Source organism: Haemaphysalis longicornis, unplaced genomic scaffold (assembly GCF_048455015.1).
Source record: "Haemaphysalis longicornis isolate Haplotype H1 unplaced genomic scaffold, Haemaphysalis longicornis Haplotype H1 scaffold_1, whole genome shotgun sequence".
Classification (NCBI taxonomy): Eukaryota; Metazoa; Arthropoda; class Arachnida; order Ixodida; family Ixodidae; genus Haemaphysalis; species Haemaphysalis longicornis.
In genome coordinates, this window is record NW_027526203.1 from 42,799,786 (window position 1) to 42,825,334 (window position 25,549).

At 49.3% G+C, this 25,549-nt stretch overlaps 1 protein-coding gene across 1 annotated transcript in view; it reads left to right on the plus strand.

The window, feature by feature from the left end:
- Positions 1-254: 254 nt before the first annotated feature.
- LOC144166258 (nose resistant to fluoxetine protein 6-like) overlaps positions 255-25,549 on the plus strand; it is a 315,613-nt gene continuing 290,318 nt past the window's right edge. The window contains exons 1-2 of the mRNA XM_077695828.1: positions 255-841; positions 21,023-21,231. Of these exons, the coding sequence (XP_077551954.1) occupies positions 526-841; positions 21,023-21,231 (525 nt within the window). The 5' untranslated portion in view covers positions 255-525. The remainder of the gene's footprint in view (positions 842-21,022; positions 21,232-25,549) is intronic.

Genomic DNA, 25,549 nt, shown 5'->3' on the forward strand with positions numbered 1-25,549 from the left:
TTTAAAATCAACCGAGATAGCGCAGTTTTCTTATAAGAACCAGCCTCCACACTGGGACTGGGACATCGCTAGAACTTGTACAACCTTCCTTCATACGTACCCACAGACCACCAATAGGTTTACGTGTAGCTATGCTTTTACAACCCCTGGAGGGCGGCAGTACGTAGGCTGCGAGCATCCTCCGGTGACGTCCTCCGGTAACGTCCTCCCGTGACGTTAAACCCTCCGGTGACGTTACTCGTCTGATGGGAAAGCAGTGCTGCGCGCTCTCTTCGACGTACGCATATAACGCTGTCTGCAACATATGACAGAGTGCGGTCGGACAACTCCCAACTGCAGTGGTGTCCCTTCACCTTTTATCCGTCAAGTAACGTTATAACAACTTCGCGTGAAAGCAGGCCGAGAGACATCATTATATCAGAGTAGTTACTCAGGCATCGTGCGTTTCAACGTCAGCGACGAGAACTATTTTACGGCTGGGGTAGAAAAAATTTCTCAAAGGCCTCGCACTTTTGAGAGAGCAGAATGAGAACGTGGAGGATGTTGTTATTGCTCGCGTTGGTGGGCCTGTCTCTCTTGGTAATTTTGGAGAGGTCTTTGGTGGACGGGGCAGCCCTGGCGATTTCCCATTCCAACGGCTCCTCACAGTCCGTCCGGAGCCCGGACCCGTGGCGAGAAAACCTCGCCGCCACTGTACGGCACTTCTCCGGAAGCCTGGTGCACAACGTGCCGCCATGGGTCAGGCAGCGGCTCCTCGAGGCCCCCGTGTCCACAGAGTGCTCGCTTGGTCTGCTCAAGATGCTTCGTGGGCTCTCCGACCTCGAGCCCTGGGCGCTGCGCAGTGAGTTGTCCGCATATATACCAGCGAGGTCGATACGTAAATCTCCTCAGGGATTGCGGAATGCGCCGTATTCCGCGGTATTGCCGGTTTTAGCCGCTGCATCCAGTGTCAAGCATAGCGGTGAATTATGAGCAGTATGACGTGACTCCGTGTTCTTTAATAGTAAAGAGTATAGCGCTCTACTAATATATATACTAATAGTACGATATATACTGTACTGTATATTGCACTGTATACTGTCGATATACTATACGATATACGCTGTACGATAGCGCTCTCTGACTGCGTAAGCTAAGGGGTAAATGTTTGGGGCACGCTACGTCGGCACCCTGCGGAGAGTTTTAGTGCAGCGTTTCGCCGGTTCTGACTTTTCGGCACACTAGCGCTTAAGGCACCATATGTTGAACTGAATGCGAAATGGCACTCATCAGGCCGAACGAGCACTTGGAATTTTGCACAACTACGCAACCAGCAGTACCAAACGCCGTCCAGTTACTATTGGATGCAAAACGTGCACAGCATGATAGAAATAGTCTCCTAAATAACCATAGCGGAAGCATTAGAGTCCCGAAGTTGCCTTTTGTTTTGGTGATTGCACACAACGCAGTGAACCAAAGGACCGGGTTTCACGTGTACATGTTGTTCGGCTCGAACGCAATGAAGAATCGAGTTTCAAATACAGGGGATGTAAAGACGTAACTGCTTGCACTACGAGGTGAAAGCACAATAAGAAAATGCGATCTTTTTCTTCGAGCTCGCCGTAAACATCCCACGCGTTTTGCGGGAACGAACAGCAAGTCACTTCACTCTCGGCGGACGCTTTTCTGATAGAGGCGAAAAGCAAAAACACCCGTGTGTACGAGATTTCGGCGCACGTTAAAGATCTCCAGGGGGTCAAAATTAATCCGGAGCCCTCCACAACGGCAGGCCTCACCGCCTGCGTTGCGTCGGCGCGTTGAACGCTATAATCAATCAATCAATCAATCAATCAATCAATCAATCAATCAATCAATCAATCAATCAATCAATCAATCAATCAATCAATCAATCAATCAATCAATCAATCAATCAATCAATCAATCAATCAATCAATCAATCAATCAATCAATCAATCAATCAAGTCACTTCACTCTGGCGGAAGCCGAGAAAGCTAATTTTTAATTGCACACTGGGTGGAGCCGTCGCGTGCATGCCAACAACTGACCAAGTTGGGCACTTCCGACTCGCAAAGGCTGATTTATCCCCCCATTTTATCACAGAGCTTACATTTTCGCGGTTTAAAATAAAACAAAAAATCTTATGCTGCACACAATGAAATGCCTTTACCAAATCAAGCTGCAGAACGGAAGCACTGGCAATTCCGCAGCTCTCGAGCTCGCATCCGCTTTGACGGATGTTTGTCAGATTATGCGACCTTTGAAGCCGCACTGTCGTATGACCCAATTAAATCGTGTATGGGCGTAGATAGTCTTCGTAAAAAAAACACATAACAACCTCGTGTTCCCTATCAACCAGATAAATTGGATGGTACGATCCAACATATCTTTGATGTGTGGAATTATTTGCCGAGAGCCGGCGTAGCGAGGACCGTGTAACGCGCAGCATTTCAACAAAGATTCAGATTTGGCAGAAGTAACACCTTTAATCTTTATAATACCGTGCATAGAGGTTAATGGCCGGGCAGACTTTTGAAGACGCAAACATAAGAAAACTGGAAAAAATAAACTTTTCACGGAAGATATCTGACAAAATAAAAAATTTGCATTTTGAACAAGTCCCTTTAGGAATGCTTTGACAAGGAGAGTAAGCGCGCAATATGAAACCCGCTGCCTTAGGATTAGGATTAGGAAAAACTTTATTTGTGCCTGCAAAACGACTAAGCGCCGCGACGAGATCACCAAGGCTTACCGCCTGGCTCGACGGGTCATGCCACCCCCCCACCAGGGCCTGAGCCGGGAGGAAGCAGTTCTACTACGACAGCTCCAGACCGGGTCCATCCTCGCCCCGGCGACGCTGCACAGGTTTCATCCAGAGCTTTATTCGACGGACGTGTGTAAAGTGTGTGGTGTGGGTCCGGCAGACCAGTGGCACATCTTCTGGGACTGTGCCCGGTTTCCAAACGAAGCTCAATCAAGAACTTATCCGCCGCAGCTCCAGGACGCTGCACGCAGTAGCGACAAGGACACTCAACTCTGGGCCGTCCCGCTGCCTTATTTTGAATGGATTCGATACAATCTATAAGGGAGGTGGTGTGAGGGTGCCAAATAACTGAGACGTAGTCGAGTGTAGCTCTGGTAATGGAAATGTACTCACGAAACCTTGTGTCACTATTTGCGAGATGTAAGCGACGCTTACGAAACCCAGGCTTTTTGAGTGTTTTATTAGTGATCTGTTCAATGTGCATATTCCAGGTTAAATCGGACGGGAAAACGACACCGAGGTATTTAAAAAAAGGGCTTCGTTCGATTATGCTACTGCGCTGCGTATAATAAACGGAGGGTTTTAGAGGGAAAGAAAACTGATGAGTGCTTTTCCTGCATTCATTTCCATTTTACATACGCAACACCATTCCGCGAGGGTATTCAAGTCTTTTTGCAGAATCGCTGCTTCACCCGCAGTGCATATTTGTCTATAAATCACACTATCATCGGCGAACAGCCGTAGTGTTGAATTGTTATTATTCGCTATGTCATTACATATTAAAAAATAATAACGGGCCCAACACCGATACTTTCGGAACCCCTGATATAACTGCAGAGGAATTGGATAGGTTAACATTTATACGTACTGACTGAATACACCATAGCAACTCATTATTGCATTGGCTGGTTTTCTTTCATCTAACTTGAGTCTGTTTATCTTCTTAATTAGCCGTTTATGGGGTGCAGGATCGAATGCTTTGGAAAGGTCAATATACATTGCGTCGGTGCAAAGTGATTTGTGCTAAGAATCCTTTAGGTCTGTGGTTAGTTCGAACAACTGCGTTTGGCAGATGCGCTTGTACCTGAAGCCATGCTGATTTTCGAATAACCAATTATTTGCATTAAGGTGGCTCATAATGTGAGAGTAAATTATATGCTCTAGAAGCTTACAACAAACTGATGTGAGTGGTATTGGGCGGCAATTGCTTGGACAGGATGGCTCACCAGATATAAATATAGGTGCAACATGACCAAACTTTCAATCATCAGGAACGCAGCAGGTATCCAGTGATTCTTGAAATATTAATGACAACAAGAGCAATGATACATGTTAAGTTCGTTTCAGCAGTTTTATACTGACACCATCCTGTCCAGGACTGGAGTTTAGAGGATCCTGTCAATTGCGCAGAGTACACCTGCAACAGTGACGTTTATAGGCTCGCTTGGGTGCGTTATCATGTAACTAGAAACTGTGCAGGGCTCATGAAGTGGTCGTTCGTCGACAAAAACGCCACTAAATGTTTTGTTCAGAATACCACGACATAATTGTATGACATTCACAAGGATGTAATAAACATTGTTTGAATTCAAAAAAATCAAAATTCATTGGGCACAGTGAGACCATTTCAAACCTTCAGAGTAACTACACCGTCGACATCTTTCGTGGTTAATTGCACAGCAAAACGTTTTGGGGTCAGATTTTAACAAATTAGGCAGCGTATCATTGAAATAATTTTTTGCTTCGTGGATTGTTCTTTCTGATTCGCGAGCTAATTCTTTATATCTTTCCCAAGCATGATCATTGTTGCTTTGAGAGGCATTTTTATATGCTCTTTCCTTTTTGTTTAAGCAATGCTTTACCTACTTTTTAGAGCAGGGAGCATTAGCCCTTGATTTGAAAAACATCTCTGGTATGCACGTATTTTCAACCTTCAGGGAAGATTACCCAATTTTCGTTAGTTGCATGAGAGTCGAACTCGTTTTCAAAGGACGTAAAAAAATCAGTTAACATGCAGTTCATTTTCCCACGATCGGCCTTGTCATAATTTAGTATACGTTTAGGCTTTGTTTTCATATCGGTAAGAGCAAGTGGGTGTAAACAATGTATCTCTATATCGTCGGTAATCTTATCAATAAGACGTGTGACAGCATTATCTGGACTGTTCGTTAAAAGTAAGTCGATGATGCGTTTACCTCGCGTTTTACTAGTTGGGTTAAGTGAAACAATCTTAGCGCGTGGAGAAAGCGAGGCACCTCTGGTCGGGCAGGAGTTGATAGCGAAGGTGGTGTGGTCCAGTTCATGGTGGGGTAGCTGAAATCACAGCTTACCAACGGCACACACTGAGGGAATCTATTGTAGATCATTTCAAGCTCGTCGGTCAGGTGATCTACAAAGTCTGTAATACCGTCAGGAGAACGATAACACACCACAATAATAAACGTGCTGCCTTCGAACTGGGTTCTAACGCACAGTAATTCAAGGGGGGAATCAATTATTACAAGTGAAGGTTGATAAGCAGCTCTTATTGCTATCAGAACACCACCCCCTCGGGAAGTTCTATCTTTACGGAAAACTGCAAAGTAATCTGGGAGCAATAGTTAACTATTGTGTATATCACCACTGAGCCAAGTTTCGGGGCCCAGTATTATATCAGCGGAAGACGTATGAGTAATTGACAGCGATTTATCAACTTTATTTATAATGCTGGGAACGTTTGCGATAAGAAGAGGTAAGGTATGCACTGTGCTTTTAGCGGGGTCAATTCTGACTTTTTGTCATTGTGGAGTACGGACTTTTGGTGGGTCTGCTTGTACAACACGCGCGGAAAGAGTGTCATAGTAGTAAATGTGGCCTTTAAGTTTAAGTTTGTTCTAGCGTATGGAGTAGTGGTCATCCGTTCCTCTGTGTTGCTTAGCGAAGCCACGCAACGTTTTACGTGCAAACTGCATTTTGGAAAAGAAATCTTCCCCAAGCCATACTTTCGGTTCGACATCTTTAATATTATGCGTACTTCGCAGGATTGTGTCTTTCGTCTTAAAATTTAGGAACTTAATGATTATCGGAAGTGTGAGATCAGATAGAGGCTGCGCTATTCGGTGGGCCCGTTCAATGTCCCCAGGTTGCGAGGTTATGTTTAGGTGAGTGTAACAGAGATCTAACCTTTCGCTAGCGTCATAGCCCTCCTTCTCGACTTCCGCTAAGCCTTTGATTAGTAGGTTATTTCGGCGTCCACGGTTATTCAAGCCATCCACCACGTCTTTCAGGTCTCCATTCGTGCGTGATAAAGTCATTTTAACTTCTTCCAGGGAATGATTAACAGCTTTCACACCAGTGCCGATTTCTGGTACGATTGGTAGCTTTTTTTCAACAGCGCAGACTCGGGACCTAATATCGTCAACATCTTGCTTGATTTATTTCAGAATGCTTGCAGTGGCCTCAAATTCCTTTCTTCTGGTTTCCATTAATTCCCTAAGAAGGGCACATGCTTAATCAATGATGGGACCAGGGTTGGCCTTGATGTCAGCAGAACAGAGTAAAAGAAGCGCGAAGAAAATTGACAGTGCCAGAGAGGGTCTCGGGCAGAGAACGCAAAGTGAGGCGGTCCTTGCAGAAGAGAGCTCAGGTATAGCAGTCTTGATCCTGCGACTACTACTGAAGACACCAATACGGATCTTATACGTCACTACGTCGATCCCCATGGCTCAATAAACCACAAAAATGTCAAGCACATAACCACAAAAATGGGAATCAGCAAACACGACAGATATTTAGAAAACAAACAAAGGTTCAAATGCTATGACATACGTATAACAAAGCATGAAAACGTTTAGCTCATGTTCATTGATTGATTGATTGATTTGATTTGATTGATTGATTGTAGGGTTTAATGCGCCGACGCAACGCTGGCGATAAGGCGCGCTGTTGTGGATTGCTCCGGAATAATTTTGACCACCTGGGGATCTTTATCGTGCGCCGAAATTTCGTACACTAGGGCGTTTTTGCTTCTCGCCTCCAACTGAAAAGCGGTTGCCGTGGCCGAGAATCGAACCCGCGACCTCGTGCTCAGCAGCGCAACGCCTTAGCCACTGAGCCACTGCGGCGGGTGTTTAGCTTATGTTGTGCGTAATCGAAAATCCCAGAGGGTCGGAGCCGAGCAAGTCCTTTTATGCAGGGCGGTGGCGCTGAATTCGGAAATCGCGTCACATGCGCACCAGGTTCCGCTTCAGGAGTGCGATGACAGCCTATCAACACGTGGACCAAGGCCCTATCTTGACAGTCAGCAGCAACGCACGTGCAGCAGGCAACGGCGATTGTGAAGATCTATAACAAAGCATGAAGGCATTAGCTCATGTTGTGCGGGACCGCAAATCCCAAACTATAAAAACCATATAAATCCCAAACCATACAAATGATCATATTGTATGTTAATTTGCGCTGATCAACGCCGTTGACACACTGGATGACTACTATTTCCTTCTTCGAATTTATTGCAGTTGTGCCTCTCAGTAGAAATAACCTGAATGTTCTGCTTACAAAACTCCCTCTACACTCTGAGTTTTTTCTCCCCCGTTACGTTTAATTCTTGCGTTGACTGTTTCTGTGAAGTCTTCATATTGTAGTGGTCTTGCATGTAACTTTCAGATATTATATCATTCAACTTCAGGAACTTTCCATCAGCTTCTACAACTCTGATTTGTATTTTTCTTATTATCAAGTAATGTCAGAAAATCACATTCAGTTTCCGGTGCTGGTTTTACATTTTCAGGATATATTCAAACACACCTATTTATTATATGGTGTAGAGTGACTAACACCTTGGATCACGTCTACCACAAGCCCCGGATACCCTTCCAGATATTGCCTAGATAATCTAAGTGAAATCTTTTCTTCACAGCGAGCATAAAGCTTGTGCGGACGCTCATATACTTCAGTACTAGTTTTATCTCGTGATGGCAACACCTATTTGAAATTTTATATTCCTATTAGGAGGCTTTCGGTTATGCAAATGGGTTCAAAATGTTCGCAAGGAAATCTCCCCTGCCTATGGCATCATTTGGCGAATATGGAGAAGATTTACTGCTCCTTACATCCTAAAAAAATCACACTCTACTCTTGTAACAGAAACAAACGAAGTATATACTGGCGGCGAAAATCCAGAGAACCAGCACAATGCGTGGCTGATGCAAGCGGAGTGCCGTGACGTGAAACGCTCCACCCTGCTTCCGGTGTCCCCGTCGCTCTCTACTTTCGCGTTGTGGGCAGTCAGAACGTCTACTTCCGGGTCTATCGTCCTTCGCTGGACAGTCCTCGGAGGTTTGGGGTTGCTAAGCTCCGGTACTCAAGAGAATATATTTTCCCTGGTAAGGAATATGAACCATGGGCACGGTGCTTACCATTCATGATATGCCTTTCGCTACTCTGCACCTACAGGCACTGAATCGGCCAGAGGACTGCTTAGCTGAGGTTACATCTGACGTCCTGCGTTCCGACAATGCTTTGGGCTCCTGCGGAAACCTCGAATTGGGCACAGCGTCGTCTTCGTTGGCGGCTCTTGATGTTTTGCAACAGAACGAGCCTTCCGCGGCACCGAAGTGACTCAGCTTTCCGAGAGGGTTTGACGAAACATCGGAGGCCTCAACATCTTCCCTCCTTGCAGCCTAGACGTCAGTTAGGTTCACCACGTCTTGAAACAGGTTGCCCGACCGGCCTAGCATTTTGTTTGCCGCTTGGTATCAAACCGATCAGGCCTTGCCCTCGTGTATGGGAACTGAAAGCGCAAATGAGACGCAGACAAAGAAAGGAGACAACAGGACGAGCGCTAACTACCAACAAAATATATTTGGAAAAAACCCACAATATATACAGGGCACGCTTTCCACTTGCATTCCACCACACATACGCAGACACTTATAATCGTTTGAGATAACATACAGTGATCCCTCGATATAATGAAGTCAGTGGGACGGCCAAAAAGTTCGTTATAAGCAGCGTTTTGATATGAGCGACAACTCGAGAAAAGCTAAAGCATTTGACAAATATTTGCGCAACAGCTGTGGGAAATCAGAACACAATGTATTCAGTGAAACAAAGCTTTATTCAGGTGCAAAAAAGGCAAGCAGCTTTGGCTGTTTCAAGTTCTTGCTGGGCGCGAGCCACCGCTGATCCAATTGCGAAGCATTGCATGATGCTGTGGTCGCTGCACATAAAAGTGGTAGTGCCACAGGACACTTTTATAGGAAGCGTGTGGGCGTCACGGAACGTTACGAGAGTTTCGCGTTGGAAAGCGCCGCAAACGCAGTGGCTCCAGTTTGAGGTTGTGTTCTTTGAAATAAAACTACGATTAACCGCTCATTCTGGGTACACAGCGCAATCATGAAATCCGAGTGGTTTTGCAATAGGGGCTTTGCATGATCACTGAGCAATTTTAGATGCTACGCTGAGAGCATCTCTTGATCTCGGCTCTGTCCCTCCTGCGTCACGGCGTCCGTTGTCCAGGCTGCTGCGCCTCTCCTCCCCTCTCCGCGATAACGCACACTCTCACCCAAACATCTGCGGCGTGCCGCGTATCGCGGCGGTTGGCGGCGCTGCACTCGGCGGAGCGCGCGCTGTGCGCATGTGCAACGCCCTCTCTCTCCGCGGTCTCCTCTCCTTCGGCGCTGCGCATATAACCGGTGTGCCGTGCTCGGGGGGCCTTTCAGTCGACGGTCGCTCTCCGCTTGCGCTTGTACTCTGGAGGGAGAGGCACGTGCCTCAGATGCCGTTCACACGCCTCGCATGGGCACCCGCTTCTTCGACCTTTTCAGCTCACAGAGTGCATCGATGGCCCTAAAACAGATATCGCCGCCTTCCTAACATCACGGCCGAAACGTCGGTACCAAGTACGTTGTCCTCGGAGTAAGCGTTTCCTTAAAACTGCTCTTCGAAGTGACGACCACGCCGAGAGCCGCAGCTAGGCCTACCCCCGCCCCGCCGGCTGCCGCCGCAGCTGCGCCGGTGCTCCTGTGGCACCTGCACCACCGGCGCCAGCCTCCTCCAACCGCAGCGCTCGTGCCTCCTCGCTAGCTCCATGGCTGCCGACGCCCTGGCCGAGCCTACCGTCAACCTTTCTACCAGCGACGGCCGCATGGAATACACGGTAGGCGGCGAAGACATCGACCCCAACGAGCTCGCTACTCCAGGATGGCTCGATGTAAGACGGAAACAATCATCGTTTATGGCTGCCAACCAAGCGCCAGCGTCTGCTGCAATCTCCCAACAGTCGGCCTCGGGCTCCAGTCCCAAGCGTGGCCAGCGCTCTCCTGAACGTCGGATGCCAGCGACTCCATTACCAGCGACCGACGTGAAAATAATTCTTCGACCACGCGGAGGCCTCGCCCTTGCTACAGTATCTGCAGCGGTTTTAGCCGACACCATTCAACGGCAGGCTGCGCTACCAATGATCCCAGACGACCAAGTGCGAATACACCCGGTCTCCAACTTCATCGTTGTGAGTATGCCCTCTGAGGAGCGAGCACGATCCGACGAGAAGTTTGAAACCCTCCTCCTAAATGGGAAACAGTATCCCGTGAGCACACACATTGCCGTACCGGCGAACACCGTCACCGGCCTCATCTTCAATATGCACCCGGACGACACCCCGGCGCAAATAATGGAGAGTGTGTGCAACTATAACCCTGACCTCCAAATACTAGACGCCAAGCGTCTAAACACTTCGAACATCGCTCAAATTCTCTTCCATGGCACGCGGGTTCCTTTTTGGATCCGCTACCGCTCCGCCACCTACCGCTGCAGACCCTTTCGCCGCAAAACTGAGGTCTGCACGACATGCTGGCGGACAGGCCATCGCCAAGATGTGTGTCCGAACACCCAGACAACCCCCCAACGCTGCCCCAAGTGCGGACTTCCCAACGTCCCAGAAGACCACCCCTGCTCTCCCAAGTGCATTGTATGTGAGGGCCCACATGTCATCGGCACAGCTGAGTGCCCCCGCAGCTATCAGCCTCGACACCAGCCTCCTACGTATGCCCAAGCTGCCGCCGGTAGACTCACTGCATCGGCTGTGACTGGCGCCCCGTCTACTGGTATTCCCCCCATGCCAACCCGCCAGTCGCAGTTGAAACGCCCCCCTGACGGCAACAACCAAGCGAACACGAAAACGCAAGCCTTCAATCTGCCAACCAATGTGCAACCCCATCAGCAGGTGGGCACCCAGCGTTCCTCGCCCGGTGGGGCTCCGTCTCGATCCTCCTCTCCACCCCTTTCCCCAGACCCTTTGCTCGAAGAAGGAATGAAGGAGCTTCGGGCCCTCCGCGCAGAGGTCGCTACCCTGCGTCAAGAAAATGCTGCCCTTAAGCGGGAGCTCCAGCTTGCTAAGCTTCCCCTCTGTCATGCCCATAACCACCCGCCTGATGCCTCCGAGCCAGCCGGAACTCCCCCTACTCCTCAGACAGTTGATAACTCCGACTCTCCTCCCCCTAAGCGCATAGCGGTCTCTATCAATGAGTCACCATGTGCGATGGCATGTGATGAGAAATTTGCTATTCTTGAACGTTCCCTTGCTAGTCAGAGGGATGAATACTTGCACCTACATAACACCCTTCTAGCCAACCAAGCGGTGATGCAATCCACTTTGGAAACGATCAACCATAACCTTCGGCATTTCTTCGGAGCCCTGGACACCGCACAGAATGCCCCCCTTCCCTGTAACGATGGCAACGATGAATAGGCATGGCAACCCCCTTGTCGCGTGGCAGTGGAATTGCCGTGGTTTCTTCCATAAGCGCCAAAATCTTCAACACCTAATTTCTGCTGAACCCTTAACCTCCGCTGTTATTGCCCTGCAAGAGCCTGGAAGAGACGTCAAACTCACGGGTATCAAGCTTTCCATACTCCTGGTAATAACTCAACGGCGGTTCTGGTACAGCGTAACATTCCCGCTGAGCACCACACATTTGCCGATATTGCGATACCACATGACTTCATCACCCTGTATCCACCAAAGCGCTCTGCCTCTTGCCTTCATATACTTAACGTTTATAGCGGCCCTAAAGCGTCTAATCATACTTTTGGCACCCTTCTGATTCGGGCCACAAAAGCGGCAACTGGCCACCCCCTTCTTATACTTGCGGACTTTAACGCTCCTCACACAGCCTGGGGCTACAATCGCGTCACTAAGAAAGGCCGCTTACTTTGGGAAGCAATTCAGACTAGACGTTTAACAGTAGAATCTGACCCCTCTATTCCTACCAGAATAGGTAACAGTGTACAGGCAGACACCTCTCCTGACCTCACACTTTCCTTGTGGGTTAGAGACCTGAAATGGCAATTTACTCACCACAATCTAGGAAGCGATCACTTCATTATTCAGTCCACTTTGCGCCTGCATTCTGCATTTACTCCAAAACTGCGGCAGACTCACATCACAAATTCGCCAGCCTTTCGGCTCTCATGTCAAGAACAAGCACCCCCTACCGATGATACTCCGGTTCAGGATTGGCTTAAACACCTACTCGAGATTAAGAAGGCCCACGGTTCATCGTTAGACCCCGACATTCCTTCGGAAATGTTGACCCTCACCTTCAGCATCTTTGGGCAGCGTATCAGGGCCTTCAGAAACGCTGGCGCCGTCAAAAGCACAATCGTCGTCTTCGACTGCGCATAGCTCATCTCCGCATCACTATTGACAACTATGCGGCTGAACTGGCACGTGCGCAATAGGGTCAGTTCTGCGACAGCATGCGTGGCAACCTTAGCATGCGGCGCAACTGGGCCATTCTTCGCCACATGATTGATCCTTCTCATTCGAAATCAACCAGCCGCAGTCGTCTCACCACCCTATTAAATAAATTTCCCGGAACAAGCGATCAGCTTCTCGCCCGTCTAAGGGAGCTTTACCTTCCCAGGACCCGCAGGAGCCCCTTTCACCATACACCGGCCAGCCCAATGAGACAATGGATCGTCCCATTTCCACAGCTGAAGTTCGCGCAGCCCTTCTTAAAATTCGTCCAAACTCAGCGCCAGGAGAGGATGGAACAACCAACAAGCTCCTTCGAAATCTAGACGATCAGTCCATAGAGGTCCTAACAAAATATTATAACAGTCACTGGGAGTCTGGGGAGCTCCCACCCGAATGGAAGCATGCTAAAGTCTCTTTCATTCCCAAGCCGGGTAAACCGCTCGCTCTTGAACAGCTTAGGACCATTTCCCTCACATCGTGTGCGGGTAAGGTCCTCGAGATGATCGTACATGCCCGTTTGACCCAATATCTGGAGAGTAAGCAACAGTACCCGCACACAATGTTCGGATTTCAAGCCGGCCTTTCCACCCAAGTTGTCTTATTGCAGCTCAAGCATGATCTTCTCCTTGCTCCCCCTACTGCCGACTCATCAGCCGTTCTAGCGCTAGACCTCCAAAAGGCCTTTGATCGGGTCTCCCACTACGCCATTCTGCGCCATTTGGCTGCTCTGTCTCCTGGAGCCCGCACCTACAACTACGTGCGGGTTTTCTCGCTAGTCGCACTGCCGTCATTCAGATTAATGATCTACGCTCCGACGTCATTCCGCTCCCCTCCATAGGCACCCCACAAGGAGAAGTTCTCTCCCCACTGCTCTTCAACATCGCTATGATAGACCTCCCTCCTCTTCTTGCTAATGTGCCCTCGCTTCGCCACAGTTTGTATGCCGACGACGTCACGCTGTGGGTTCCAGGCGGCTGTGACGCACACATTGAAACCACCCTCCAGCAGGGGGCAGATTGTGTTGCTGCCTATGCTCGTGATGTCGGTTTGACTTGTTCGCCCGAGAAGGCATAGCTGCTGCTTCTCTTGCCCAACAGTCCCAAGCGCGCCCGCGCAGCTCCGAACATTACGATCCGGCTGGATGATCACCCTGTTGCCCGAGTGCCCTGCCTTAAAATCCTAGGCCTCAATATCCAACAGAACCGCGCCAATACCACATTCCTCGCCAACCTAACATCCCAAGTCAATCAGACTATCAACCTCCTCCGCCGCATCACCACCCGCTACGAAGGGCTCAAAGAGGCAGAGCGATTGCGGCTGATACAGGCTTTTGTAATAAGTCGCATTACTTACTCTCTTCCTTATCTAGCACCTTCCTCTACGGAACTGAAAAAGTTGGATTGACTCATTCGAATAGTGTACAAGACGGCGCTCAGGATTCCGCAGAGCGCTGCCACTGCTCGTGTAGAATCGCTTGGTGTCTACAACACCGCATCTGAGCTCCTCGAAGCTCATCTTGTGAGCCAGTACGGCCGCCTTGCAACAAGCTCAACAGGTCAATCTCTCCTCCGGCGACTTGCAATCAACTTACCTTTCGCTACAGAATCCTCTCTTGCCATTCCTAGCACTATCCATGACCTATTCATCGTTCGGCCCATTCCCCGTAACATGCACCCGACGCACAATCGAGCCCGCAGGGAGCAGCGTGCGCGGGCACTTACGAAGCGATACCCACTGCATCCGGCAACTGTTTATGTTGACGCGGCTAGCTACAGGCACCATGACGCCTACGCGGTCGCAGTCATCAACGCTCCCAACAGTCCCCCTCTTACCACCCTCACCCTTCGCTCGTCTTCCCCCGCGACTGCGGAAGAGGCGGCTATTGCTCTTGCATTAACACTGCGGCCTTCCCCTGCGATCATAATCTCCGATTCGAAGACGGTCAATCGAAATTTCGCCCGGGGCCGCATTTCTGCCCTGGCACTCAAAATCCTTCTTCGAAATCCCCCTGACTCCCCTACCGAGCTGGTATAGACCCCAGCCCACACGGGCTTGGGAGGGAACGAGGCAGCAGACAGAGCCGCTCGAGAGCTCACCTTCCGAGCGGGTCCTAGCCTTGAACCCTTCCATGGAGCCCTGTCAGCTCGAGATCGGCTGCTTTCCTTTCATGAGATTACGTCTCATTACCGCCTCTCCCGCCGTCTACTGCCCCCTGCACACCCGGCACTCTCTCACACCGAAGAACGCCTATGGCGCTTACTGCAAACGTACACCCTTCCTTGCCTGTCCCGCCTGCACCGCTTGTACCCCGGTCTGTACCCTTCACCCCACTGCCCCGCTTGTGGGGTGGTCCAAACCATGGATCACCTCCTCTGGCAATGCCCCCACAACCCATTCCCCCCATATCGAGACGGTGAGCACTGGGCGAGGGCGTTGGGCAGCTGGGATTCGGCGGTGCAAGATGCCATCGTCGCCCGGGCTGCCAAAGTCACCGGGGACCTTCCTCCCTCGGTCACCACCCCTCCCCAGAATTAGCCCTTGCGGCAATAAAAGTTTTGTCGCTCTCTCTCTGTACTCTGGAACCGCCTCAGCGTCGCCTCACACCAGGGTTCCCGCGAGGGGAGGTGCGCGTAATTTTTTTCCCGAGCTGTGCAGCCGTTAAGTTTGCGACACAAGAGTTTTTTGGTGCTCTCTTGTCGACGAAACTGCTGATTCTATGAAACGAGTGTCGGTGTTCGCGCACCATCTCGTCCACGCCATTGACCAAAGCCTAGGAACAAAATCCAATGGGGCGACCACACGTTTCGATCGTTGTCTAGAGTCGGATGGGGCGAATCGAGTATGAGAGGCTCGAAGAAATCGCCTGGGAAACACCAGCTTGCGTTTACCTGCAATGTTCACAGCCTGACTCGCCGCTGAGTCGGCGCTGCTCGGCGACACCTCCGCTGTTTACTTCGCTCTCAGCGGGTCAAGCGCTTCTGGAGCTTCGAGTAATGCGGACTAAAATGCATGTGTTTGGGTTTGGACCAGAAGAAATTTCGAATAAAGTGATATTTCGAGTAAAGCGACTTTGTTATAACGAGGGATTACTGTAGTTATTTTTGAGAAAGGGATACATTTGGTGTGCTCACGCATTGAGACTGCAACCTATATATTTTTTCAGCTTCCATAATTTTTCTGGTTAACGTATCTTATTCTTGCCGATTATGATGCATTTGTCGAAGAGCCGTTCGCAGCCACACGTGGAACCGCGTTGCGCTAACCATCCGCCGCTCCCACTCTTCACATTGCCAGAGTTCTTGCGAAGGCGGCCATTAATACCGTGACCAGACTGCCAAATGTAATGTTTGCCGCAAGAAAGGCGAATTCCGTAAACCATGTCTACTGTGCATGTTGTGGGCTTATATTTATGTTTTTTACCGCAACGCTTAGAACGTTGACCACAGGGATTGCTCACTATGCATAACTTGCCCAGTTTTTATGGGGCAGAAAAAAGCCACTGTAATATTGGCACGCCTTCGAATTTTCTTCAAGTTGTGAGACTATTGCGGAGATAAGGTAAAACCGCATACTTTCGACGGGTTCGAGTGAGGCCGGCTGTTCTTCCTGCGTTTGGGCTCGCAACTTTTTTAGCAAGGACTCTGCAACAGAGATTTGCAAACAAACTGGGTACCCCGAGTTGGAAAATCTTTGCGATAGTTGACGAAGGCTGGCAGCCATAGAATGGACGCACGATTTCTTGATAGAATTCTTAAAACACATGTTTATGATGCCTCTCTTCACCAATTTTGAGTGCACGGAATGAAAGGGGAGGAGTGGTTTGCTGCTCCTTGTTTGGTATGCCCAACAAGTGGGATCTGATTGAAATTTCAAGTTTATGTCGATAAACTGGATTGAGTCATTAACCGGAAGTTCAAAAGTACACTCGAGGGGCCTAAAATTTTCTTCAACAATGGATAGCACATCATGGGTGCGACATTCTAAGACATCAGAATTACAATCCAAGAACAATAAATAATCGTACACAAAGCGAAACACGCGAACAACATTCATGCTGTCAAGGTGGCCTGCCACAATGTTATCTACTTTGGATAAAAACAAGTCTCTAAGAATCGGGGCAATGCATGAGCCAATGACCCGCCGCGGTGGCTCAGTGGCTAAGGCGTTGCGCTGCTGAGCACGAGGTCGCGGGTTCGATTCCCGGCCGCGGCGGCTGCTTTTCTGATGGAGGCGAAAAGCAAAAACGCCCGTGTGTACGAGATTTTGGCGCACGTTAAAGATCCCCAGGTGGTCAAAATTAATCCGGAGCCCTCCACTACGGCGCGCCTCATCGCCTGCGTTGCGTCGGCGCATTAAACCCTAAAATCAATCAAATCAATCAAAGCATGAGCCAATGCATATTCCTTCGCGTTATAGGCACGGCGTACATCATACCGAATAAAAGTGGAACGAATTAAAATAATAAAAGTTCTAAAAAACTGCTAACAGACACCCCTGCGGCATTTTGAAAACACACACTACCGAACTCGTCAATGTAGCCTTCCATAAAATTAAGCAATTTGTCATGTGGCAAAGAGTAATAAAGGTTTTTAATGCCTAGAGAAAAGGCATAGAGTGCTTGTTTTGAACAAGAATGCAAGAAGTCTAAAATTTTTCACGAGTTCTTTACAAGAAAGGGATCGTCAAAGGGGAAAATGCTCAACTTGTCTTGTAAAAATGATGCTATTGATTTCTGCCACGTGACCGTTTCGGAAACTATAACTCGGTGTGGTCTATCAGGTCTATCAACCGTCTCTGCGCATATGTGGTTGAATGCAAGTGGAAAGGAAGTGTGACATGTATAAATTGTGGGTTTTTTCCATATATATCTTGTTGGTAGTTAGCGCTCGTCCTTTTGTCTCCTTTCTTTGTCTGTGTCTCATTTGTGCTTTGCCTTCCCCTTATGCATCACCAACAGGCCCAAACCATGACCATCGTGTGTGGCTGTCGAGCTCCTCGCCCCAAGCATGTCCAAGCCTCCCGCCTCTTAGGCGGCTTTCTCCACCTCCATGGTTTTTAAAATGGGCTCGAAGGACATGGCAGAACCAACGGGCCCGCAGCGTTCAAGAACGCACGGATACACATGTGTTCCGGGTAGCTAAACCACTGACACCGAGAACAACGCGCACCTTGCAGTGCCTCCTAATCTTCCCTGGGCCGTTTCAGCCGAAGCATTTTTCGGCCGGGCTGGCGCGGAGACGACGACCCGCCGACACAAATCTGAATGTGCAAGTCACCAAGCTTACGCCACGGATTAAGGTTCAGAAAGCACAGCCCTCGTCATCGATGTCTGGTCGTCCACGCGTCCCCATGCGACCGCTACCTCGCAGCTTCATTGAGCTCATACCTTCCGTCGCCACCCCATGCAAAAGCCAGTGAAGCTTGAGCTTCTCCTCCGGATTCCGCGGGTCCATCAAGACTAAACGGCGCCAGTTTTGCATGATCTCTCTAGCCGTAAACACAATTTTTGTAGCGTCGAGGCTTCAAATTCCCGAGTCCCACGCATACGTCGGAATCGACGGGAAGCGAGGCTGCAATTGCATGCCGTTGCGAAGTCATCGCCAATAAAGTGCTCACCGAAGATTTTTGTTTGGCCAAAAAAACTACAGGCTCTGCTCTCGCAAGGCCACGAGTTGTTGCTTGTGGTATTAGTGCACACCACGCTGCTTGTGCCTGATAGCGTTGCATACATGGTCAGTACGCTATTCACTCGCCAGCTTTAAGCACTGTGTTGCATTTCGCTACTGCCTGCGACCGGAGCGCGGTGGTAGGCAGTTACGCCTGCGCCGAGATATGTTCGCTCGGGGCCAGAACAGTGTTAAGTGGCTCTTCGGAAGGCGCGGCAAAACCGCAGAGGAGCTTGCTTGGCATTGGATGTGCCGAAAAATCAGAGAAGTGCTACCTGATGCCACCTAGCTGGGTTTGAATCTGGAGTGATCATGTTCGCTTTACTAAAACGTACCGCTCGAATGACATGGTTGTTTTGTTACGGAGGCAACGAAACCACGCCGCGTATCATTCCAAGCTGAGGTAGTGTGTCCCTGAAATCTCGGACGTGGTCCGTCATTTCTTTCACCTGAGCGTGGCAGAATTGGTGTTGAAAACAATACGTCTGGTAAGCCGCGCTCAGAAAACAATCTGATAATCATCTTCGTTTCGTTCGATCCTGTTTCCCGAGCCACAGAAGGCGCTGTCGTGGTTCTATCAGAGCTAACGATTACGCATGATTAGGAATAATTCCTAAGCGTGCGTAATCGATTACTTACGATTAGGAATAATTCAATACCTATGCATTGGTATGAGAAGAAAGTGTATGCCAGCTGTCATACACAGAAGAAAGTGTATGACAGCTGCACCTTACCTGTACTCACCTACGGGGCAGAAACTTGGAGGCTCACTAAGAGGGTTCAACTTAAATTGAGAACGACTCAGGGGGCAATGGAACGAAAGATGATAGGTGTAACATTAAGGGACAAGAAGAGAGCGGAGTGGGTCAGGGAGCAAACTGGTGTTAAAGACATATTAGTAGAAATTAAGAAGAAGAAATGGGCGTGGGCAGGCCATGTAATGCGAAGGCAAGATAACCGCTGGTCATTAAGGGTAACAGAGTGGATCCCTAGAGAAGGCAAGCGCTGCAGGGGGCGGCAGAAAGTTAGATGGGCAGATGAGATCAAGAAGTTTGCGGGGATAAATTGGTCACAGTTGGTACAGGACCGGGGTAATTGGAGAATAATGGGAGAGGCCTTTGCCCTGCAGTGGGCGTAGACAGGCTGGTGATGATGATGATGATGATGATGATGCATTAGTATGTATTAGTGCAGTGGATTAAGGTGGAAAACGCGAGAATTAAGTAAGGCGGTAGGTTGGCTAGGCTGCTGTGCCATCGGGTGGACGTGTGTTTAAAAGGTAATCTTCGCAACATAACAATCAGAACTGCCCCGTAGATGGGGTTTATCATTAGTATCACCAGGCTTTGCCTTCAAAGCCCGTAACCAGACTCAGGTGCTCAAAATAAATGGATGAACGACTTTATTTAGAAATAGGTCTGAGGCCCTGGGGGTCATTGGAGATGAGAAAAGGGGAGTCGAAAGCCTCAATGAAAGTTTTATGTGAATATAAACACAACTTGTCTATTTGTAGGCCCTACTCCGGCTGTCAGACCATTTTATACTGCTTTATAAAGACCACTGGTAAGTGGAAAAATTCCTCCGCCTTCGAAAAGAGTAGCGTCGGAGCGCAGGCGCTCCAGGTGCTCCGTATTGGTAAGTGGTGGTGGGAATATGCTACCAGCTGTTCTAGGCTGGTTTCGAACGTCGGACATGACCATATTAGGTGAAACAAGTTCGGGAGGGTATTAGCGGCACCGCAGAAATTGCACGTAGGTGCAGATGAAGGGCATGTGCAGCTGTGGTGCCATTTGAGAACAATGTCCGGAATGTAGGCGGCGTCCGGCATGCCTTGATAACAAAGATTTCGCCTTGCCTAGACAGGGATATCGAAGCAGAGAGAAAGCCTGGTGGGGGGGGGTAGCTTCTTGGAGCCGCCGTTGACTTTGCTGGCGCAGTTGCTGTCTTTTTTGATACCAGGATAAAGATATAGGGGAGATCTCGTCAGCGGGCGTGGTAGCCAGGGGAGGAGTCGAAAGAAGGTTCTCCCTAGCAACGTTGTGTGCTTGTTGGTTTTCAGCCGCTCCAGCTGTGACCAGATGCCCAAGCAAGACGAATATGAATGCCTTGTCCGTGCAAGGATTGAATTGTGCTTAAAATGTGGTTGGCGGTGAGGTTATGGGTATAAAGCCTTGTTGATTTCTTGGAAGGCAACATGTGAATTGGTAATGATGCGATAATGGTGAAATTTGGGTTGCTGGGAGGTCTGAATTCGTTGGAGTGCTCCAAGAATGGCAAATAGCTCGACATCGTCAGTAAAGCTGTAGGTGTTGCTGATCTGCTGAGATCCATTCAAGGTTGGGTCTTCGGTGCAAATCCAGGCTATTGCTTCGCTCATGCCGCAAACAGCTGCACCTGTAAAGATGTCTAATTCCTCTGAGCCTTTGTCGTGGGCCAACTGGGCAATGTACTACTCCCGTACAGGTTTTCGACGTCGCTCTATGGGGTGGCGATGAAGTAGGCCGAGTTGCGTGCGTTCCCATGGCGGAAGACCAGGCGGCATATTAGAGATATCAGTGTGGCTGTTTTGGTGGTCCCATTTTTGGAGAGCTTTCCTTTAAGGGGTAAGGTCAAAGCGCTGTTGGTGAGGCAATTTTGTCGCTTCCACGAGGGTAGGGAGGGGTAGAAGCTGTGCAGGCTTGTCCAGGAGGTCGACTCAAATTTTTTTTCCCTTGATAAACAATCCTTTTGATATTCAGGAAACATGATTGGAGTGGGCTAGCAACACACTGAGCGATTAATTTCTGTGGAAATTCCTGTTCTCTGCAAATAGTGAAAATGTGGTAAAACCTTGCAAAAAGTGTACCTTCTGCGCAGTGGCTGATTCTACGGGCAAGGTATCCAGTGGGATGCTCACTGGCTCCACTGTCGAGCTCGGCTCCTTCGACGAGTGCCTCGACACCGTGGTGCGGGAGTCGGACTACGAACTGGTCAGAGCCCAGTACTGCAGCCTCTACCTTCACCTAAGCAACGATACATCCCTCCTAGAGCTGCTCGAACCGGCTATCCTTATGACGGATCCAAAGGTATCCACAAGCTTAGTGCGGCAACTATTACGAGACTTCGCTCTCAACAATATCGGACTATCAGGCAGCCAAAATACATCATTTGTACGTATCACCACAGTCGTAACAATACACTATCATATGATATGATTTCTTCATGCCTGCCTGCAGGACACATCCATTGACCCGTTGGATACGTCATTCTTCCGGCACAACCGCAGCTTGTTTGTATTATCAGTAGAGGCAATACGAGGAATAGCAGGTTTGGAGTGCTGTCTTAACGGGAAGCAACCATCATTCTTGATACATGAGACGCTAAACCAGATAGGTACAACCATGCTAGGAAGGCTTTTTGAGACACAAACAGCACTGCTTCATCATATAAAGATATCGACACCCTTATGCAGCATTTGGTCCCAACCTCTCCTGATTAACCAAAACAACTCTCAACCCTCAGTCCCAAGAAGCTGTAGGGCACATGACCATGGCGGCGGTCAGGTAAGAGATGCAGGAGAGGGAGTCAAAATCTCCGAGTCCAGACAGACTGTTTGCGTAACCTGAACTTGGCAAAGTTCGCAGCGCTTCCTCTGTCTAGCAAGGGCAGCTTAGCTGTACAATTACACGAGCTGTCGGTCGCTAGGTCGGGTATCATAGTGTGAGTGATGTTGTAAGAACAGGAGAAGGCTTTATGGAGTTGAGTGTACCGGAGACTTCAAGAAAAGAAGAGGCACGGGGTGGGATTTATGGTCCACAGGGACATAGCAGCGGAACACGGGGGAGTTCTTTAGTATTGTGACTGAAAAACAGAGCGCGACTTAGACAACAACAGTAACGAAGGACGGCGGGACAAGCGCTCACTTGCAACTAGCATGCATTGAAGCATCGTCTGATGTTTATACATATATCATTAGGAGCATGCGCCCTTTGGTTCACTATTGGGGCGCATGAAACTGAGGACATGATCAAAGTGACGTTTTCAAAAACTCAAACTCGCTGGACGCAAAAGCACAGATGTATCGCTGACGCACTTTCCCCCTTTCTGCTTAGTATAAAACGCTTCCAAGAGCTTCCTCGCCACTGTATTACCACTGCTACCGAGAATTCTAACATGCTCAAAGAAAGGTCCGCATTTTATAGTAAAGCTGTTTACCCTACCCCCTGGGGTCCTTTTGCGACCGTTGGTGTCAACAGAAAACTCTCGCGAACAAATAAAAGAATTTTCTGGCACCGCAAGGATTCGAACGTAGAACTAACAGAGTAACGAAGCCAAAGCCCGTTGTCTTACCGATTTAGCTACGAGCCCACGCGGAGACGGGGAAGACAAGGGGTGCACTCACCAAGCACATCTATGGGCTTAACCCCCGCATTCTCGCTGAATACCACGCGATAGCGAATAAAGGAAGCCCACACCAACCCATGGCATCTCCCTTCTAGTACGCCAATGTGCTAAAGCATGTGGCTTCCCGTGTGCTATATTCACAGACGCCTCCAAACACTGAGGGCAGCAGTATGCCATTATCGTGGCTACCTCCACGATAATGGCATGATAATGTCTTCGGTCTCACTCAAGACCGAAGACATGATGGCAGCAGAAGAGGCAGCCATAACCTTAGCTCTCAACCAGGCGTTCGTAAAGTTGTCAGCAATTCCCAACAAGCTTACCGGAACTACCTGTCGGGTTTGGTGTCTCGACCTTCACTGCGTGTGCTAAAAAACCACTCCCCAAATGGTTCCATTCAGGTTGTGTGGACACCGGCTCACGCTTCCATGGAGGGCAACGAATACGCCCACCAAGCCTGCACTTTCACCCCCGGTGTTATGGAGCTGCACGAGGACAGTCACCCGCTTGTCTCGTTAAGGGACATAACCCAGAATTATCGCCTTCGGAGGCAGACTCCACCTTCGCCTTACCCTGACCTTTTCATAGAACTACCCTACGGCTCATACAATCGGGCTCCTTCCCACACCCCACGCGTCTTCACTTAATGCACCCGAATCGCTACGACTACGAATGTAAATTTTGTCCATAAGCAGGAACACTCTGCCATATAATTGGGGTGTGCTACTTTAGCCCTGAGCACCCCACTCTCCTTCTGTCAACTACCTAACAAGAGCAATGGGAGATGGTGCTGTCCAGCCCCTCTTTACCTACCCAGCTTCAGCTGGTGGAGAGGGCACAGGCATCGCGGACTGAATATGGGCTACAGTGAAGAAGGAACCACGCCCCTGGGCCACACTCAGGGTCATTCGGAAATCTTAATAGAAGTGTTTCCTCCTCCTTGCGCTCCTCCTCCTGCTCCTTCTCCTCCTCCTCCACCGTCTCTGCCACCGATCTCATCGCCTCCGTCCGCGACGGCCGAGACGGAGAAGTGAGATCGTCTGACACCGGGTTTGAGCATTTATTTAAAGAAAAAGTTTCCACTGATGTGCTACACCAATACAACTCAACCAACCACCTTTCATGACTCATGCAATAATTAACCCTGAGGAAGAATATCTCTTTGAAGTGATACAGGGTGTGGTTAACTACATTTACCTCTCTCTGGTTTCACGATTTGTAGAGCGACATGAGTGAATTTATGTGATGTGGCATGGGTAATCGTTGTGGGTGCCGTTCACAGCTTTGGTTTCCGAACACATTCACCGAGCAGATTGGCGCGATTTTTTTTTCGTCAAGCTCAAAATTACGTCAGACGCCCCTAGCGAAGCACCGAATTATAACCGAAGATGGACCCCGACCTACCCTACAGTCACCGTACCGCGTCTCGTCATACGAGAGAGAAGCCATCCGGTCTCAAGTCGACGACATGCTCAGCTACGACATTATACAGCCATCGAAAATCCCCTGGGCTGCGCCGGTCGTACTCGTAAAGAAATAAGACAGCACATTAAGGTTCTGCGTTGACTTCCGGCGACTCAAGAAAATCACCAAAAAAGACCTGTATCCCGTGCCGCGAATCGACGACGCGCTCGACCACCTCTGCCTTGCCAAGTACTTCTCATCGATGGATGTGAAGACCGGCTAATGGCAAATTGAAGTGGACGAGAGAGACCGAGAGAAGACTGCATTTGTAACCCCGGATGGCCTATACGAATTCGAGATTATGCCTTTTAGGCTGTGCAGGGCGCCAGCAACGTTTCAAAGAGTCATGGACACCGTGCTAGCTGGCCTGAAGTGGCAAACTTGCTTCGTATACCTCGACGACGTTGTCGTATTCGCCTGGACTTTTGAGGAACACCTTGCAAGGTTCGATTCTATACTCGAGGCCACTCGTGCTTCGTGGTTAACGCTGAAGCCAGAAAAGTGCCGTTTCGCGTTTAGGAACTCAAGATCTTGGGCCACGTCGTCAACGCCGCGGGAGTCCTACCTGACCCCGGCAAAAACTTCAGCCATTCCGAACTTCCCAAGGCCGAAAGACAAGAAGGGCGTGCGAAGATTTCTCGGACATTGCGCATACTACCGGCGCTTCGGCGCAAACTTCGCGCGCATTGCAGACCCACTCACACGCTTGACGAAAGATAGCACCCCTTTTAGCTGGGAAAACGACCAAGAAAAAGAATTCTGCGGGCTGCAAAAACGCCTGCAAAGCTCGCCCGTGCTCGCTCATTTCGATGAAAACGCCGAAATGAAAATGCACACGGACGCCATTGATATAGGTTTGGGCCGTAATCGTCCAAAAGCAACGCGGTTGCGAAAAGGTAATCGCCTATGCCAGCCGTGGTCTGTCGAAGGAGGAGAAAAACTACTCTGCCTCCGAGAAAGAGGGCCTGGCTATCATATGGCCCGTTTCAAAATCTCGCCCATACGTGTATGGTAGACTGTTCAAGGTTGTGACAGACCACTATGCGTGTTCCCGCCGGGTGGGATCCGAACCCACGATCGCACCAGACCGGTATTCTGGAGGTCGTGGCTTCGGATCCCACCCGGCGGGCGTTTTTTCACCACTTTCTTTTCGCCTCAAAAATTTTTCATCTCTTTCTATGACCCACCACAACCTCCCCTTTGCTTTCAGAGGTTTTCTTGACTGCCAACCCATATTTTCTGTCTTATTTCACGGAGCCCCTCATTTTCCCATTTTCTGATTCTATATATATATATATATATATATATATATATATATATATATATATATATATATATATATATATATAAATATTGTAAAGGAGATAGTCGGCGTTCCGGTAGAAGGCTGGACTTGTTTATTCACGAACGAGGCGTCGATGCAGACGGGGTGAGCCGAAACGACCAGCTTTTCGCGAGACTGACACTGAACGAGCGCGTCCTCTTCCTCAAGCGGCTTCCGCCGCAGCATATCCACGTAGGATGATTTACCCGTTG